The 17,989-nt window shown below is 41.9% G+C and overlaps 1 protein-coding gene across 4 annotated transcripts in view; it reads left to right on the top strand.

Moving 5' to 3' along the window:
- Nucleotides 1-17,989, top strand: part of MANBA (mannosidase beta) — a 54,015-nt gene that overhangs the window by 3,301 nt on the left and 32,725 nt on the right. For 2 of the 4 annotated variants that reach the window (XM_063156420.1, XM_063156421.1), the window contains exons 2-4: nucleotides 14,281-14,375; nucleotides 14,865-14,970; nucleotides 16,870-17,040. In XM_063156420.1, coding sequence (XP_063012490.1) covers nucleotides 14,281-14,375; nucleotides 14,865-14,970; nucleotides 16,870-17,040 — 372 coding nt within the window. Of the gene's footprint in view, nucleotides 1-4,436; nucleotides 4,629-4,871; nucleotides 4,920-14,280; nucleotides 14,376-14,864; nucleotides 14,971-16,869; nucleotides 17,041-17,989 lie in introns of those variants that run through there. The other 2 variants (XM_063156419.1, XM_063156423.1) reach the window with 2 other exon arrangements.

The raw sequence follows: 17,989 nt of genomic DNA, 5'->3' as shown, positions 1-17,989 counted from the left end.
TTTCACTGGAATAATTCTGACAAGTGGATATTTTTGCCTGTGTAGCCATGCTCTTGGCTTATGCTGTTGTCTAAACAGGGCTTGAGTTGATTCAGTGAGAACTTTGTTGATTAAGAATTCGAAAAATTACTGGTGATGAAATAATCATTAATATTTCAAGAGGGAAAAATAGTGTCTCTCAAATACTCACAGTATTCAGTAAAGTTATTTTGAATATTCTCTGGTGTTTGCATTAGAGTAATTTTGGTAGAAATAAAGGGATAGGACTTGTCCTAGGGCTGAAGCCAGGAGCATTAGCCACACTGAAGGCCTAAGAAACAGAGGTCCTGACCTGCCCCAGTGGTTGATTGGAGGCACTTAAGTTAGAAAAAGAAATGAAGCTCCCAGCTGTTTCAGCCACTCCAAATCCATTTACATTTACTCATCCAATTTATCACCTTTGTTCTCTTCATACTCACCTGCACAGAAAACATTCATTAAAACAGTAGGCTGCATGTGTGCTTCATATGTAGTGTGATCTATCTGGTATGCCCTGCTCTCAGCTGGTCAAGTGCCACGCACATGGGCTCAGTGAAGCCTCTCAAACTTCCATCATGGGGGAAAGTTTGCTACCTACAGATCCCCATGTGTTGAGTGATTTCATTTTAGGCATTCAGGGACAAGTTGTACACTGTACTGTGGTTACAGATGACTCTAGTTTTAAGCCTCTAAGAAAGGCTAAGCAACCTGTTCCATAATGTCTGCATTTGTGGTACTTCTTTTCTGTAAGTGCCAGAGAATGTGTTTGCTTTAAGTACGTTTTAATGAGAATTGAAGGGGAGCTTGGACAGCAGTATGCAAGACAATGATTTTGCTGCTTATGAAACAAAGGGTAAATAGCAATGATCAGGGTTACATAATTTACACATAGACTAGGATTGATTCAAAATTGTTTATAAAATGAAGAGAATAAAAGTTGTGGGAATGCCACCTTCTAAATAACATGACTTTAGAAATCTGGCCATGCTGGCTTTGAAGATCCTCAGGCTTTTTTGTGCCTGTTCTATGGAAGGTGGTGACCTGTCACCTAAATCTTTGGTTTAAGTACATCTCAAAGCAAGATGTTATATAGAGATACAAATACAGGCTTTTGCCCCAGCATGCCTGATGAAGTTGACGATTGTACTGAAGGCATCACCTGTCTTTCTGCTTCTGAAATTTTAAAGTTATTACATATTTTTCGCTCTTCCCCTTCCATTACAGCATTTGCCTGGAGCAGTAGCTTCCCTTCTACATACTTATTTTTAATTACTTGTGATTGTTAGTGTTGGGTAATTTTGTTTACTAAGGAAATCCCCTTGCAGTGGCCTACAGACTTTACTGTAATTATGAAAGAAACTCCAGGCCTACCATTTATATTGTCACTTTGTATTTTGCTCATAATAACCTACTACAACATTCTCTTCTAGTGATGTATTAATAATATCCTCATCTAAAAGCAATCTTATTTCCTCATTTTATTTTTAACATCCTTTTGGATGGAGTGCAACATAAGTACAGAATAATGTCCTTTAGAAATCCATGGCTGGAGAGCTCCCTGCATCATATTGTCTTTACTCCAAGGCAGAGGGTAACTGTTCTGCACAGTAGTTGTGTTCTGCAGATGCAGTCAGAAAAGAGAGGTCTGGTGTTATGTTGAGGAACTGTGGGGCTTTATTATGAATATTCTGTACTGCCTGAAGGTATTTACACTCATACAAACATTCATACAGTGATATTGCTGCATCTGTAGGAAATTCCCTGAGGTAGATGATCCTTTAGTTCCTTTGCATCTTTGACAAATGGTCTGTGGTGGTGGTGGTATCCTCAGCAGCACACAGTTACCAAAAGAGAGAGCATGCCCTGCCACAGACTGCTGTGAGCACAAGTCCTGTTTGGCTTCAGAGGTGTCTACCTTCACTAGAAGAATGGTACACGGTGGACAGGTGGGGGCAGTAATATCTTGAAGCACTGCATCCAAATCTGTGAGAACCTTTTTGTTTAAAACCTTTACATGAGCTCATTGAACATGAATTTGAAAGAGAAAATAGCAGCAGCCTGTTGTAATGATAGAGATTGCATAGCGTTTGGAAACAAAAGACTTCTGGATTAACATGGCAGAATTTGGGCAGCTACAGTGGAATTGGCTCTGAATTTATGCTAATAGAGCCAAAGGCATGGTTTTGCCTTCAGCTTTTTGTCTTAGTTGATAAAGAATATCTGCTTGCAGTATCACAAAATAAGAATTGTAATAACCTCCTAAATTTGTGGTATTTCAGAAAGAGGGTTAATATAGTACACAGTAAAAGAAAGTACTTGGGTTTATCTTGTTTTGTGTCTTAAGATTTAAAAAGATTAAACCACAGGCTTTAAAATTCGTATCTTGAAACAGCAAAAATGTCATTTGTTTAAAAATACCCTCAAACAAAAAACAAACCCTAAAACTGGGACATGAAAATGAGACATGATTTAACTTAATTATAAACCTTGAACAAGGAAACAGCATGTTCTCAGAATACTTAATTACAGCATTGTTTTTAGGTTGAGATTTTTTGGTGTGTGTGTTGCTCCAGTCAGTCTTAAGCAGAAAGAATAAAAGGCAAAGCACGGAAGTACAGTAAACATCTTGAAATGCAGTTTCCTTCTTACTGGGAACCTATCGTGTGACTTGCTGGAAGAGATTTACTAAAAAAAAAAAAGGTAGTTTCTTTTTTGACAACTGTAAATCTGCTTCTTGAGAAATTATATCCTGTAAGATCTCTCAAGCAGCACTATAAGGCTTAAATGGTTTTCGTGTTGTATCAGTGAATTTAAGGAATGAACACTGAAATGTTTGATTGCCCTGAAAACATTACTCATTGACAGATGAGGACAGAAACAGAGTAAGGCTTTATGCTATTAATGTATAATTATTTTATAGTTTGGATACTTAAAGGTGAGAAGATGCTAATTTTGATTGAATTCTACAGCATGCAAAGCCAGTTGGGGTAACTCAATCTAGGATGATAGCCTTTTTTGGCAATCTCACTAAAAGACAGCTGGCTGTTGAACTGAAATGGGACCAGCATTTCAGTTAGTCAGTAAATTGAATGTGGCTTACTCTGTCTGAAAATTACACACATGGAAACTCTTCTATCAGCTAAGTTTCCGCATGGCCTTCTGCTGCCTAAAAGTGTGGGTCCCAGCTATCCCTTTTTGAAGTTGGCAGCAGATATTTTTTAAGAGAAAAAAAGATCAGTTACTGTCTTTCTCTTTGAGTCAGTATTTCTCAGAATTGCACCCCCTCTTGTGCTTCCCCAGGTGAAAAAAATTACCTGTGGCTGGATTGTGTACTTTTTATTGAAGGTGAATGGAAGGACTGACATTTTTATATTGCATTGAAACAAAGGGTTGTCAGCTTGAAAGGATTTGCATCAAAAATATATAGGCATATTGACCATGTTCAGTCATGCCTTAAAGAAAAATTTTAGGGTGGATTCCTACAGATGCTGAAATAGGTGTGTGAAAGCCAGGAGCTAAAACAAAACTCGGGTGTTCCTGTTCCTGTCAGTCTGTGGGGGGCTGGTGTGAAACATTCCCAGTTCATGGAGGTGAGCTAGAAGCTCCTGCACGCCCTGGTGCAGTGGGAACAGAGCATGAAGCACCATGGATGCTACACCGGGAGAGTAGCTAAGGCCTTCTACGGAGCTATTTAAAAACTTGTTAATTCCTGCTTTTGGGCTGTGAATGAAGGGAATTAACCTAGCAAGAGGACAGAGGAAAGCTACGGTGTGATTTGAAAACGATACTTTTTGTATGTTCTTTCTTAGGAGCTGATGCTTCTGTCCTTTTGCAGATGAATTTACTGTATTTTTTATACACTAAATCCACAGCCCTGCTTTATGAGGAAACCACAGTACTTGGGAGATGTCCATGACGTTTGTTAGAGTTTTATATGCCTCTGTAATTTTATGGAAAAAAGGATGTGGAAGTCTGAGGCCATATAAAAGCCTCACGACTCGAGCGAACCAATATTGAGAGAACCCACTGCGGTGTTGCCACAGCTCTTCCTCACCCCTTCCCCGCCTCCCTGCCCTTTTCTAGAGCTCCCAGTGCATTTGCTGCATCTGAGCGATTCGGAACCGTACTAGAGCTCCTGTTATCGTTTGTTATCCCTTGGAGGAAAAAAGAAAACCAACCGGCCCCTCGGCCGCCGTGCCGGGGCAGGGCTGTGCGTTGGGGCCGCCGCAGCCGGGGCGGGAGCGCGGCCCGCCCGTTGTCCCGCGCGCTCGGGGCTCAGCCCCGGGGCAGCGCCGCCCCGGCCGCCCGCAGGCCCCGCGCGCAGCCGCGCTGCTCCGCCCTCAGCAGCGCCGCCGTTCCTGCCTTCCCTTCCCTTCGCTCCCTTCCTTCCTTGGGAGCACCGCCCCCACTCGCCGCTCCTGGCGGTTGTAGACATGGGTCCTGCCGCGCTGCTGGTGCTGCTGCTGCCGCTGGCGGTGGCCACGGGCGGCCCGGAGGTGCACAGCCTGCGGGGGAGCTGGCAGCTCCGCAGCGGGAACGGCTCGGTGTCGCTCCCAGCGGAGGTGCCGGGCTGCGTTCACACCGCGCTGCTCTGCAAGGGCCTCATCCAGGTACGGTACCCCGAGAGCCGGGCCCTGGAGCAGCCCTTCCCGCCGAGGGCAGCCCGCCTCGGAGGGGAGAACCCAGCCCTCCGAAACACAGCCCTCTCCCGGCGGCTGCCCGGCCACTGCAGGCTTGCTTGGCATCGCCGGGGCAGCAGCCAGGCTTCCTTTGGTGGCCGCAGTGTGCTCAGTCCCGCATAAGGCCGAGGATACAGATGGAAGCTTTGCAGTATGCGAGATTGTGGTTTTGACACGCAGCCAAGGGACTGACACCAGATACCCGCAATACCCTCACAGCATGTAAGTCATGCGTACCTGTAGTGGTACCTGAAAAAAATGGAAAGGTAATGCAGTTGATGCAGTAAGTTTAGGGAATTCAGGCCATTAAAAAGCCCTTGTAAAACTTTTAGGGACTATCAGAATAGTTGAGGTCATATACACCCATTCTGCCTAAGGAAAGTATAGTCTGAAACAAGTTAAATTTAAAGGACTAACTCCTGTTTTAACACTTTGAAGAAGCTTTTCTGCTTCTGTTTATACTTGTCTCTATTAGATTTTTTAATTTATAGAAACACAGCAACCACTTCCTTGGGAAAATTTTCAAAACTATAGTTGCAGATAAGGTAGCGAAGTAATCTGACACTAGCATAAGGTGCCTGTGAGTCAGACCTAACAAGAAACGTGGCACTAACTGCATCATTGTTGAAATAAGATACCTTTTTAAAAGGAAACAAGGAAAATGAATCATGTACCTGGAACAAAGAAATAAAATACAGTGAAGTTAACAAAGTCATCTATAAAGATGATAAATACAGTTCTATGCTGGAAAATGTACTGTTGTATGGTGTGAGTATATCATATTGCCCCTCCTTTATTGTGGGCCTGATTGTGCAGTTCTTGTGTATCATTTATTTAAAAACCACATTCTGGATGTATGCATTTTGTATTTTTTATTTCTTGGGTTTTATCCTTCAGCTTATTATACTTTGATTAAAGTTAGAGAGGTAAAAGGAGAAAGTGACACCATCTGGGCAGGATAATTTTAGCATTTTCTGTGTTGGCACAGGTTGGGAATCCCAGCACTAATAATAGATTCCAGAGTGTCACCTGCCAGATACAGAGCATCAACATTGGAAAAAGAAGTGTGCTATGAAGGGATAGGCAGAGCTATGATGACCTGTTGTTTTAACATCTGTGTGCTAAGTGATGTGACATCTTGGACCTTGAGAATTAAGGTTTCAGAAGGGCTCTTTTATAGTTGTCAAATGTGCAGGGGGCAGGGAGACTTTATGTGGAGGATCCATGAAGGGAACTGTGCTGGTTTCTCTGATGCAGAAGTGCTCGAAGTGAACTGGACATCTGGGATGTCATGTTTGGCTGTGCTGGGAGGTGTTCCTGCAAGAAGTGTGAATAATCATCAGGAGAAACTGTGACCAATGCACTGACTCAGGCACACAAGACAGTGATGTAATGAAAGACTCACATTTAACTACTCACACTAAGTACACTTACAAAGTGAGAAGATGTGATTGCTAATTTAAATGCATTGCTGCAAACTGACCTGTAATTTAGCAGTATATTTGGAAATGAGGATCATGAACTCTCATGTGCCTGGGCAGAATCCAAGCCTGCACAGAGGCATGAGAGCTTAGTCAGCCAGCTGGGCAGCAGTGGGTGTTTGGCTAATTAAATCCATGATGGTTGGTTGTGGTCACTTAGAACACGTTTACTTGAATACAAGTAAGAACTTGCTCCAAACACGTGCTGGTACAGCTGGTGGACTGGAAGCTGTTGCCAAGTTGGTGATGCTGCTGTTGAAGTGCTGAGTTAATCAAAATGGTTCACTAGTGTGGTTGCTTGATCTCTGGACTGGACCCAGCTGGTGTCTGGCTAGTTCCAAGCTCAGAATAATGAGGTAGCCTGTTTCTATGTATAGGTGTGTACAGGTAACTCAAGGCCAGCTTAAACCCATTCTTATTTTAGCAAAGCTCAGTTTACGGAAAGAAGCATTCATGCAAATTTGCACTTGGATAACTAAATTGTTTTAAAAATCTCATTTTTGTTTAAAAGATAGAATGCAGATCAATGCTTCCCAAAACAGCAGAGCAACCTTAGCAGATTTGAAATCTATTTCAGGTGGTGTTAAATGCTTTGCATTCTATAAAGCAGCAAGCCTGGGTTGTTTGACTCTTGGAGGGAGTCAGTGACATCATTATTGCAGTGTGAGGCTTCATGCTCCAGAGGGGGACTCAGCTGTTTGTCCTGAGGTTTCTTCACTGCAGTGAACGTGACCCAAGGTTTTCAAGTGCAGCTGCCTAAAATCATGTTCCTATATTCCTATTTATACAAAAGCATGCATGCTGCCCTAATTGTAGAGGCATAGAGCACTATTTGTTTCACTTTTTCAGAGTTCATTATCTCTGGAAATCAGCCCTTTTTGGTGTTGTGTCAAGTATAGAAGCAGGAGATTTATTATAGATGCCTAAATACAAGTTTTGGTCTTAGGTATTTTTTTTTCATTTGCTCTTTTTGCTCTTTGCAATGGAATATAGGATATTTATTCATCTTGCAGAAGATGTCACTAGATCAGTAACCCAGCTTGTAATCAAAAGTGGAGATTCATCTGAAAAGCTGTACCAGGAAATAGGAGAACAAAATCATTCTAGATAGCAGGACCCCTATGTTCAGCGACCTGGTGAAATCTATATGCTGTTTTTCTGTGTCACTTGCAAGTGGCAAATCTCACTGCATCCTTTGCTTTTGTACCTGTGAGATTTTCAATGGGTTAGCACCTGGAACAGAAATTCAAAGCAGAATTTGGAAGGGCCTACTCCAGCAATGTAGCTTAGTGGGCACCTCACAACGAGGGGAAGGAGGGCAGCAGGGGTAAGCTGATGAATATTAAGCCTTCAGAACGTGGCTTAGATTGCAAGACTAGGCTGCAAGCAATTTATTTATCATTGTGTGGTTCATTTCAAATTTAGGTCGACACACAAACTGTTTTTGCACAGGGATGCTCTAGCTGATTGCATGTCTTTAGCCTTACTTTAATCTGCTGTGCAAGCCATACACTTGAATTGAAAAACATCTCTCTGATGCTGAGGGTTCATTACTCATCTCTCTGGATCCCCTTAGCATTTGTTCTAGAGATATCTTTATTCTGGCTCATAAAATATACATTGGACAAACATGTCTTTCTGAATGCACCAAATGCACGTGGCTCAAAAAATGCTCTTGGGGAAGACTCTTGAGTTTCTTACCAAAGTATTATTTTCTTTCATATTCAATCAGTGTAGTTCAAATGCTGGATTAACTATGATAAAAGCTCCAGGGCCAGGAGATTGCATCAGAGTATGTGTTTGGCTGGATTGTTTTAATAGCATTTTATTAAGACACTGTAGCTCTTACTACTATTTACATGTAAAATTAAAAAACACATGAGAAATGCACATGAGAATAGTCACTTGCATAAAGTTAGAGCAAGGCTTTGTTTTGAATGCAGACATTTTACAAACTTGCACTGAATCTTTTACTAACCCTGCAGCTCCAGGAAAAGATTTGCCAAAACCATTTTGTCTGGAAGTTTTGCTTTTGACCACCATCAGTGTAGTATTTTCTTTCAGGCACTGTTCTGGTGAGCCATGTGTACCCACAGGTAAATTGCTTATTAAGTCTGTGTGCTGGAAATAAGCCTCCTCTACCACATACTGTCCAGGTTCTGCACAATGCCATTTCTTGCTGGCAGGTGACTCCTGTAAATTTCCAGTTCTGAGGAATATGGCTGTTGTAGCTGGATTTTCTCATATGACAGCCATTTGCATTTATACATAAGGCTGTTCTGTCTTATTAGTTGTCACTAAGACTTGTATGGAGTATTATGAGAGGTCTGCAAGTGTGGTACTGATATAGGGGCTGGGTAACACTGCATGTTCTGGCCTGTTAGACAAGGGCATACACTTGATAGAGAAGCTAACAGTGTTCTTGGTCATACTTGGATATCAAAACTTACTAGAAGAGACAGAAGTTTATGTACTAATAGCTGGTAGCTCTACATTTCTGGAAAGTGGTATGGTTTCTGCATTTTCTGCATTTGTAGAAAATATGCTGTTGTGTATTTTCTGACACTTCATCACAACTTAGATTTTTTTTTTTGGAACAAGCCAGGTAACAATTCCATTTGGTATCCCTTGGTTCTGTTCAGGTTAGGTGGCATTCATTGTTGGCATAGTTGATGATTATATTATTTTTCAGTGAAATACAGGTGCTCTGCTGAACTGTGAGAACACGTGTGCAAACATTCAAAACCCTTAGTAAAACTTAGCATAAATATTAAAGAACATTTTATTTTTTCTTTCAAAAGCTTGTGATTTCAAGAGGCAAGATTTATAGTGGTCTGTTAAATACATCCAAGTATTCAAGTAATATTAAGCAGTGGGTATTACTGTATGAACTCTTTAGTCATATTTGGCCTAGTGGTCTGCTGTGACACGTCTTGAACATTGGCAGTGACATTCAGTTTATTGCTTTCTGAGAGCAGCTGCTGAAATGTAGTTACTTTAGGAGGAACTTCCAAACTCACGCTCCGAGAGTACGATCCATTCATCACTGCTGTTAGTTCAGCCTGACTTCAAGCTGTGAAAATTATATAAATGTCCTGACTGCTATCACTTGTGATGTCAAGGAGCACATGGGTATAGATAAGTAAATATTAACTACTTAGCTTTCATCTGAAGTTGCCCAGAGCAGAATCATTAAACTGTAAATCATGAAACATCACTTACAAATTTTATTCTGGTAGTTACACCATCAGAATTTTCTTATGGTGTCCTTGATAAAATATCAGCAGAGTTAATTTATGAGAGAAGAGCATGTAAGGTGACTTCAAATTAGACCATAACAAAAGCAGGGTAAGGCAAAGGAATCTGTTTTTTTTCCTCTTTATTAAATTTGGTTTTACTTCATGCAGATCTTCCACCTGGGTACAGCTGACGCTGGTGTCATTCAGGTGTTTGTGCCATGCCCCTCAGAACTCCTGGGTCCTGGGTGACCAGGAGATGTCCTTTCTTTGAGCCAGGGTATGCCCACTCGCTCGCTCCCTTGGGCTTGGAGCCTCACTTCTCATATTTTCATATCTCATCCATTTCCTGCTTAACAGGAGAAGCTCTTAGCTTATATCGCCGTGGCTTTTCAATATCCCCTTAAAGTCATTGCAAGGAGAAGCTTCCATCTGGGCACTGGCAGGTCCTTCACTGTAGTGCTGCCAGTGCCTTTGAAGTCCTGCTGATGTCCTGCTAGCCGACCTGGAAATTGCTTCCTTTTGATGATCTGTAGCAGAGCTTTTAACCTCCTCTCAGGAGGTGATTTCCTGCTTGCTTGCAGCGTTGAGTCTGGGAGCAGGGAACAAACAGGCAGGCAGCTTGAGTACTTCAGATTTTTTCCCCAAATTGCAGGGAGCAGGAAAATGCAAGGCTGTTATGTTTGGTGGGATCTGAAAATAGCTATTGTTGACTCCACCCCTCTATGAATTGCTTCCAGGAACATACTGAGTTGGTGAGCTATTGAATGTGAAGTGTATTTAATAGATGTGCAGCCTATTTCCTACCATCTTTCAATTTCTTCCTGTGCCTTTAAGTGGTTTAAATTTGTAATTTTTTTTTGCATGCACTTTTCTGAACTAAGCCTTTCATTTTGATGTGAAATAATTTAATGTGGGATGAAATTCTGTTTCAGAGAAATCCAAATAATTTGACTTACATGATTACATCTTCCAGGACTCAGAACAGTTGTATTTAATAATGGAAAAGTCAATAACCTCACAAGTGTATTGGCAAAGTAATTCTGCTTTCTTAGAGGACTTTGTTTTGATCATGCATTTCTCCTGAACCTTGAGAATTGTCTTAAAAGCATTGCTTGAACGTTGCCACAACTGATTTTACAACACTCAACATCTGTCATGGTTAAAATGGCTGACCAGCTATTAGCATTTAACAGCTTTTATGCGATATATGAGCTGTCCTACTGGTTAGGTAGCAATGATATCAGTAAACTGTTAACTTGTACATGAAGGTACACGGAACTGTGAGCTTTCCATCTAAAAGGGCCTGTGAGTCAGAAGGGCAAATTTGCAGTTCTATGACACCTATTTTAGCAGTCAGTGCATTTCTTGATGTTTGAAGGCTGTAGACTAGTAAAGAAGAAAGCTCCTTCAGGAAAAAGGATCTGTAGTATATTCTGAGATTTAATCATGTCACTCTGTAAGCTCCTGTAGGAGCCCATTTGGCAATGATTTCTGCCTCTGATAAAATATTCCTGCATTTCTCCTGCTAGACAGCCAGTTTTGTATTTTCCAGAAGTCAGGACTTTGTTCGTTAGCATCTTGGTATCTGTGCTTTTGTGGGAGAAATGGTGCAGGTTTCTTTTGTGCATCTTTGCCGAGGGGCTGATGTTGATTGTTTGACCATTAATCAAATGGCTTTACAGTCTGCTCTTGGTAGTGCATTCGCAACTTTCCTCTCACTTTTGTTAAATATTTCACACATACAAGTGGCAAATATTGAAATTTCACATGCACATTTTTCCAAGCATAATGTGAAATAAAATAGTATGTAATGTTAAATACGAATATGTATGCATATGTAAATATATATAAGATTGTATATAATGTTAAAGCAAGACCGTTGTTAAAAAATGTGCTTTTTAAAGTACATATTGTGGGGTTTCATGGTCTCTGACATTCTATGCTAGCCTTTCATTATCTCAGTACCATGATCTCAGTGAAGTTTCTTTTGTGAGCCTAAATTTTGCATATTAATATGCATTTCTTGGCTTTAACTTTTGCATCTCAATAAAAGTCTGAGATATATTCACCAAAAGTAATGGAATAAATGTCTTAAAATTCAGTGATAGTCCTGTAACCTCATGATGACTCAACTTTTAGAGAATACACTGTATTATCAATACAGAAGCCACAGTTTTACTCAGGTGACAAGGCTTTTCCTTTTTGACCCTTCCCTTGTAGTAAGAAATTTGGTAGAGCATGGCATGTAGAAGCAGGGTGACACCTTTCTCTCTGTATAAACTCAAGGAATGGTGTTTGTATTCCTGTACGACTCCAGAAGGGTCTGTGCTGCTGAGGAGAGTCACTTAGATGTTATGATTTTGTTCTGCTATGAAAATAGGTTCATGTGTTTATTATGGAGCCTGACCCTGTTAGTTGTAAAACAGATATGAGGTACAAGACCATTTTTTTTCAGAAGACTTCAAATTCCAAATGTTGTAACTATGCATACCGACTCCTGAAATCGGGAGAGAAATTAATTTTCAGCCAAGTAGGAAAGAAAAACAAAAAGCTTGGCAGATTTTCTTCAGTGTGACTGAGAATATCCAGGGTGGGTAGTTAAGTGTGTTGGTGCTGTTAGAACACTCCTGTCAAAGCAAACCCTAACACAGCTCCCCTCTCTCTGAGCTGGGTTGAGTCATGCAGGCCAGAAGAGATTGGCCTTTGTCTGGGGCAGCAGCTCAGCCCTGCAGGGGCTGCAACGGGGCTGCCAGGCTGGGACCCGGGTACTGGCACTGTGACAGGGATGGGACACTGCCTGTGTGCTCTGACAGGGGATGGGACACTGTCTGTGTGCTGTGTGACAGGGATGGGACACTGTCTGTGTGCTCTGTGACAGGGATGGGACACTGTCTGTGTGCTGTGTGACAGGGATGGGACACTGCCTGTGTGCTCTGACAGGGATGGGACACTGCCTGTGTGCTCTCTGACAGGGATGGGACACTGCCTGTTTGCTCTGACAGGGATGGGACACTGCCTGTGTGCTCTCTGACAGGGATGGGACACTGCCTGTGTGCTGTGTGACAGGGATGGGACACTGCCTGTTTGCTCTGTGACAGGGATGGGACACTGCCTGTGTGCTCTGTGACAGGGATGGGACACTGCCTGTGTGCACTGTGACAGGGATGGGACACTGCCTGTGTGCTGTGTGACAGGGGATGGGACACTGCCTGTGTGCTGTGTGACAGGGGATGGGACACTGCCTGTGTGCTCTGACAGGGATGGGACACTGCCTGTGTGCTGTGTGACAGGGATGGGACACTGTCTGTGTGCTCTGACAGGGATGGGACACTGCCTGTTTGCTCTGTGACAGGGATGGGACACTGCCTGTGTGCTGTGTGACAGGGATGGGACACTGCCTGTGTGCTGTGTGACAGGGATGGGACACTGTCTGTGTGCTCTGACAGGGATGGGACACTGCCTGTGTGCTCTGTGACAGGGGATGGGACACTGCCTGTGTGCTCTGTGACAGGGATGGGACACTGCCTGTGTGCTGTGTGACAGGGATGGGACACTGCCTGTGTGCTCTGACTGGGATGGGACACTGCCTGTGTGCTCTGACAGGGGATGGGACACTGCCTGTGTGCTGTGTGACAGGGATGGGACACTGCCTGTGTGCTCTGTGCCACAGCATGGGACACTGCCTGTGTGCTGTGTGACAGGGATGGGACACTGCCTGTGTGCTCTGACAGGGATGGGACACTGCCTGTGTGCTGTGTGACAGGGATGGGACACTGCCTGTGTGCTCTGTGCCACAGCATGGGACACTGCCTGTGTGCTCTGTGACAGGGATGGGACACTGCCTGTGTGCTCTGACAGGGATGGGACACTGTCTGTGTGCTCTCTGACAGGGATGGGACACTGCCTGTGTGCTGTGTGACAGGGATGGGACACTGCCTGTGTGCACTGTGACAGGGATGGGACACTGCCTGTGTGCTCTGACAGGGGATGGGACACTGCCTGTGTGCTCTGACAGGGATGGGACACTGCCTGTGTGCTGTGTGACAGGGATGGGACCTTTTTGCTGCCTTTGTGTGAGGTGTGAGGCTGTGGGGTGTCAGGTCCTTTAAGCTGGGTGAGGGACATGGTGACCCACTGTAAGGTAATAAATACAGCATGAAACCAGAAAGGCTGAGGATGTAGCTCAGACCAACTGTGCTTCTGTTGTTACTAGGTAGTGTGGTTAAAGGGAGAAGGACACCTTTGGTGTAAATGCAATACTATTCTCAAAAGTACTAATTTAGTTTTTTACCAAAATCAGAATGGTGTTGCTTCTCCTTCTTCTCTTTCTCCACCCCTCTACACACAAGAATTTAATTTATCCTTACCACAGCAAGTCCAGCTGACAAGGAACAACTGGATTATTTGCAATAACTTTAAACTAGAGATTTGTTCACTGCTGTCCCTAGAGGCCTAAAATGCTGTTTCTCTGCCTTTTAAAATCCTATTAGTCTTACTTTCTCCATAATTATGAGGGTGATCATATTTCTTCTCCTCTCATTAAGTCACAGGCTCTCTGGATTTATTGGTTAATTTCCAGACCAGTAATTTCTTCTGTAAAAACAAATCCTGCTACTTGTAGTTTGAGTGATTATAGCAGACAGGGTTTTGAGCTATATAAATAAAGTCAAATATTACCAAAGCTTTGCTTTCACAGTAAATTTTAAGGGTGAAAAGGAGTATCAGGACTAATTGAGGTCCTGATTTTGCATTTGCAGACTGACTGAAATAAGTGTTCATCTAATGGATATTGTGATGCTTTTAATGTAGTAACACTATAACTAAATAAATAATGTAATTTTCTTTTTGTTGGTCTGTTACTAGGATCCATACTACAGATTTAATGATGTGATGTACAGATGGATCTCACTAGATAACTGGACTTACAGCAGGACATTCAAAACTCCTTTTGACATCAGGTATGCAGTAAAGATATGTCTAAAATAGTTCTGTGCCATCTTTCATGCAGAATTGCAAGTTAATCCATCCACTCAAAATCTGCTTAATACTTTTGTATCTGATAAATTATGCAATCATGTGCAGCTGCAAAGCTGTTGCTACAGAACATTTCAATTGTTGCTTTTTTCTTTTTTTTTTTAAATTGATTGTTAAAATTTACTTATGAATTGTCAGCTGAAAAAAAGATAGTACTTAAGCTAATTGAAAGCTATCCCGTCTAATATCTGGTGGGTGTGTGAACCTGATGTGTTCTTGAACATGCTGACTTGAGCTACTTCAGCTATCATCTTAGTTTGACTATTTAAAGGTACAGTGTAGCTACACTGAGTCAAAAGTAGCTGAAGCAACTGCTGGTATAATAGTGATAACATTTTTACATTGTCTGTGCCCTGTTTGTTTTTAACTCTAGGTACTCTGACAGTTTTTCACATGTATGTTTTCTTTTGTAGAAAGTGGCAGAAAGTGAATTTGGTTTTTGAGGGAGTAGATACAGTAGCACAGATCCTGCTCAACAATGTCACTCTCGGGAGAACAGACAACATGTTCACCAGATATGTAAGTAATGTGTTTGTTTCTGTTTATTTCTGCTTCTCTGCTTTCTTCAAAGCCCTTTTGTTCTGAGCACTTCCAGTGCATTCACCTACCCATAAAAGTAGGTGCTTGGATGCCGAAACTGTTGACTTGAGGACTGCATGTGTAATCAGGTAAATGTGAGGAAGGGAAGTGTACTTACCTTTTCACTAGCAACTGGGTCATATCTAGAGGTGAATGTGCCTTGTCCTAAATGAGAGGACCAATGCAAGAGGATCAATTCAGCTAATAATATAATATGTCTTGCTTCTTGGGATCTGTCCCAGCTTCAAGAAAACATAATCTTAAATCTGTTTTATTAGCTGTAAATCTGCTTACTAATTGGTATTAGAATGGTTTACATGTCAATACTGCAATGAAAATGCATGTGCTGTAAAGCCTGTGTATATGTTTCATGCTTTTGGCTTTTAAAGAGGGTGGTTTATTTTGAATATGGTACTTTGGGTAACCTCGTCTTGCGTTTTTGAGCTTTGCTTATGTCAGCATGAGAGTATTCAGTATGGAATGATCTTGAGAGTGGCAAAAACATTCAAACTAATTTTATAGCTTTAAAATACAAAATTATTCTGGTAATAACAAAAGGAACATTTCTTGCTTTTATCTTAATCAAAAAATCTGAAGAGTTAAAGGAAGATTGATAGTGGAATAACTGAAGTACACATGAAATCTGGTGTGTCCATATCTCAGCATTTACCATTCTGGCAAGTTTTATTGCAGAAGCACTGGACTGAGACATAAGACATTCTGCCACCTGGGTCTGTGTAACCTAGGACAAACCACTTAGTTTCTCTTTGTCTTACTTTTACCATCAGTGAAATCAAAAATTTCATACAGTTTTTATGAAATTGTAATTATTTACTGTTTGGAGAGTATCTAAGGCTTGTCAGTAGCAGGCTCTGAAAGTCAGAAAAGTGGTATTATTTTGTCCATATTTCTGCAACTTCATTTTGTATCAGATTGTAACAATTCATGGAATGGCCTTCACTGTAAAACCAGCATATACTGCATTAAATTGAGTCCGGGGTTACTGTGACCCAGGCTTGTGCCTTGTTCACCTGTTCCACATGGCAACAACATCTTCAGGAAGGACTCTCTGAAGGCTCTGGACTGGGGAATGCTATTTGCTTTCTAATGTCCTGCTGTATGCTACAGGAATAAGTGATTCTAGCTGGGTTGCTCCCAAATTAAAGAAAAATAGCCAAGACTTGGCTTTTCACAAATGTGCACTCTGAGGAATAAATGGGTATTAGCCATTGGAACACATTGTCGTGATAGCAGAGGATAATTCTGAAATGGAACATTTCTTCTGTTCTCCAGCCACACTGAAGGGGATTTTGTGACCTGGTGAGGAAGCCCCCAAATGCTTCATTTGGTGCTGATGTAGAATGTGTGTCTTGCATTTGGGGGATTAGAATCCAACTCATTCCATTTTGGGGAATGAGCTACAGCTTTGCAGCGTTCATGGACTAGGCAGGTCGGTGCCTTGTGGTGGTTGAGCTGGCAGCACAGTGTGAGCTGGAAGCACTCCTGTATGGAGCAGCTCTCTGAGTTGGAATAAGGTGTCTTTCCAAAGATGCAGATGGGTTCTGGATGAGGAATGAGGGTGAAGATTCTCTTGCTGTCCGTGTCCTTCAAGTACTTCTCTGTGCAAGCAAAGTGCTGCAGCTTGCGATGAGAGCTTGATGTGAAGAAAGCAGTTTGCCCAGAAACATCTTTTCTTTCAAAACCAGAGCACGCTGAGACTGTATTTCAAAAGCTTTTGAATAATATATGTATGGTATTAAAATCCCCATGTAATAGTGATTTTAAATCTCATAGATAAATGTCAGCACTGTAATGGTTTTGTTCTGTGTTTTGTCCTAGAGCTTTGATATTAGCAGTGTGATCCAGGAGGTCAATTGCGTTGAGGTCCGTTTCTTGTCAGCTGTTTCGTACGCAGCGGAGCAGAGCAGATGTCACAAAGGACACAGCATCCCCCCGGCGTGCCCTCCACCTGTGCAGAAAGGAGAGTGCCACGTTAATTTCATCAGAAAGGTACGGGCAGAATTGTCTGTCTCTGGCTTCAGGCTGGGAAAGAGGAATGCACCACAAGCTGTCCTTACAGTTGTATTCTGAAACCTGCAATGTTGTTTTATAAGCAGTGCATATTTTTCATTGCAGCTTCCTTCTCCCATCCCCCCTAGAAACCTGTGCTTTTGTATGTTGACAATACAGGAGGCGTGAGAAGGCCAGGCTTCATATCTAAGTGATAAGAATGTTTAAAAGGCTGTTTTCATCAAAGAGTCAGCAAGGAGACTTGCTGCTAAGAGGGCGGGATAGCATTGGGAAATGTGTAGTCATTCCATTTTGATCCACTGGGTGGGTTTAGCAATGTATGCTGACAATAGAATTCACTGTTGCAAATACCAGTGTGTTATAGCCAAGGCTGTAAAAATCTCATCCAAGTAGCTTTTTGAGTGTTTGCTGTTGCTCATGTGCTGTGCTATTTATCCTGGGCAGCTCTGGCATGTCCCAAGAAGTGTTACCTAACAGGGAACCTGTTCTCATCTTATTAGTGTTGTCAAGTGTGACTTATATGTACATATTCAATGGAAACAACAGTGTAATATAAATGAATGAGACTTAGAAACTTTGATTTAAGATATGGCTTCTTTGTGTTAAAACAACTCAGGGCAATATATCATTTGAGTAGCATCTCATGTATTTCTGATAGCTTTGCAGCAGATAGAGGCAACGTCTAGATGATCTTATTTTCTAATTTCTCTTTTTGGGTGTTTTTGCATATTTGTTTTCTCTTAAATACCTTTCTTGATAATTATTTTCCAACTTTCTAATAAAGTCCTTCTGGAGTTTCCTCAAAAATGACTAGGATTCTGTAAATCTGGTATTTAAACTTGGATATAATTTCCTTTAAAATTTATTAATGTAAACATGGACTCCATGTTGTCCTGGAAAGATCCTTTAGGATTAAGATGCTGTATTT

This window comes from Melospiza melodia, chromosome 5 (genome assembly GCF_035770615.1).
Source record: "Melospiza melodia melodia isolate bMelMel2 chromosome 5, bMelMel2.pri, whole genome shotgun sequence".
In the NCBI taxonomy this organism is placed as follows: domain Eukaryota; kingdom Metazoa; phylum Chordata; class Aves; order Passeriformes; family Passerellidae; genus Melospiza; species Melospiza melodia.
Note: the sequence above shows the minus strand (reverse complement) of the source record. Positions and strands in the feature narration are given on the sequence as shown.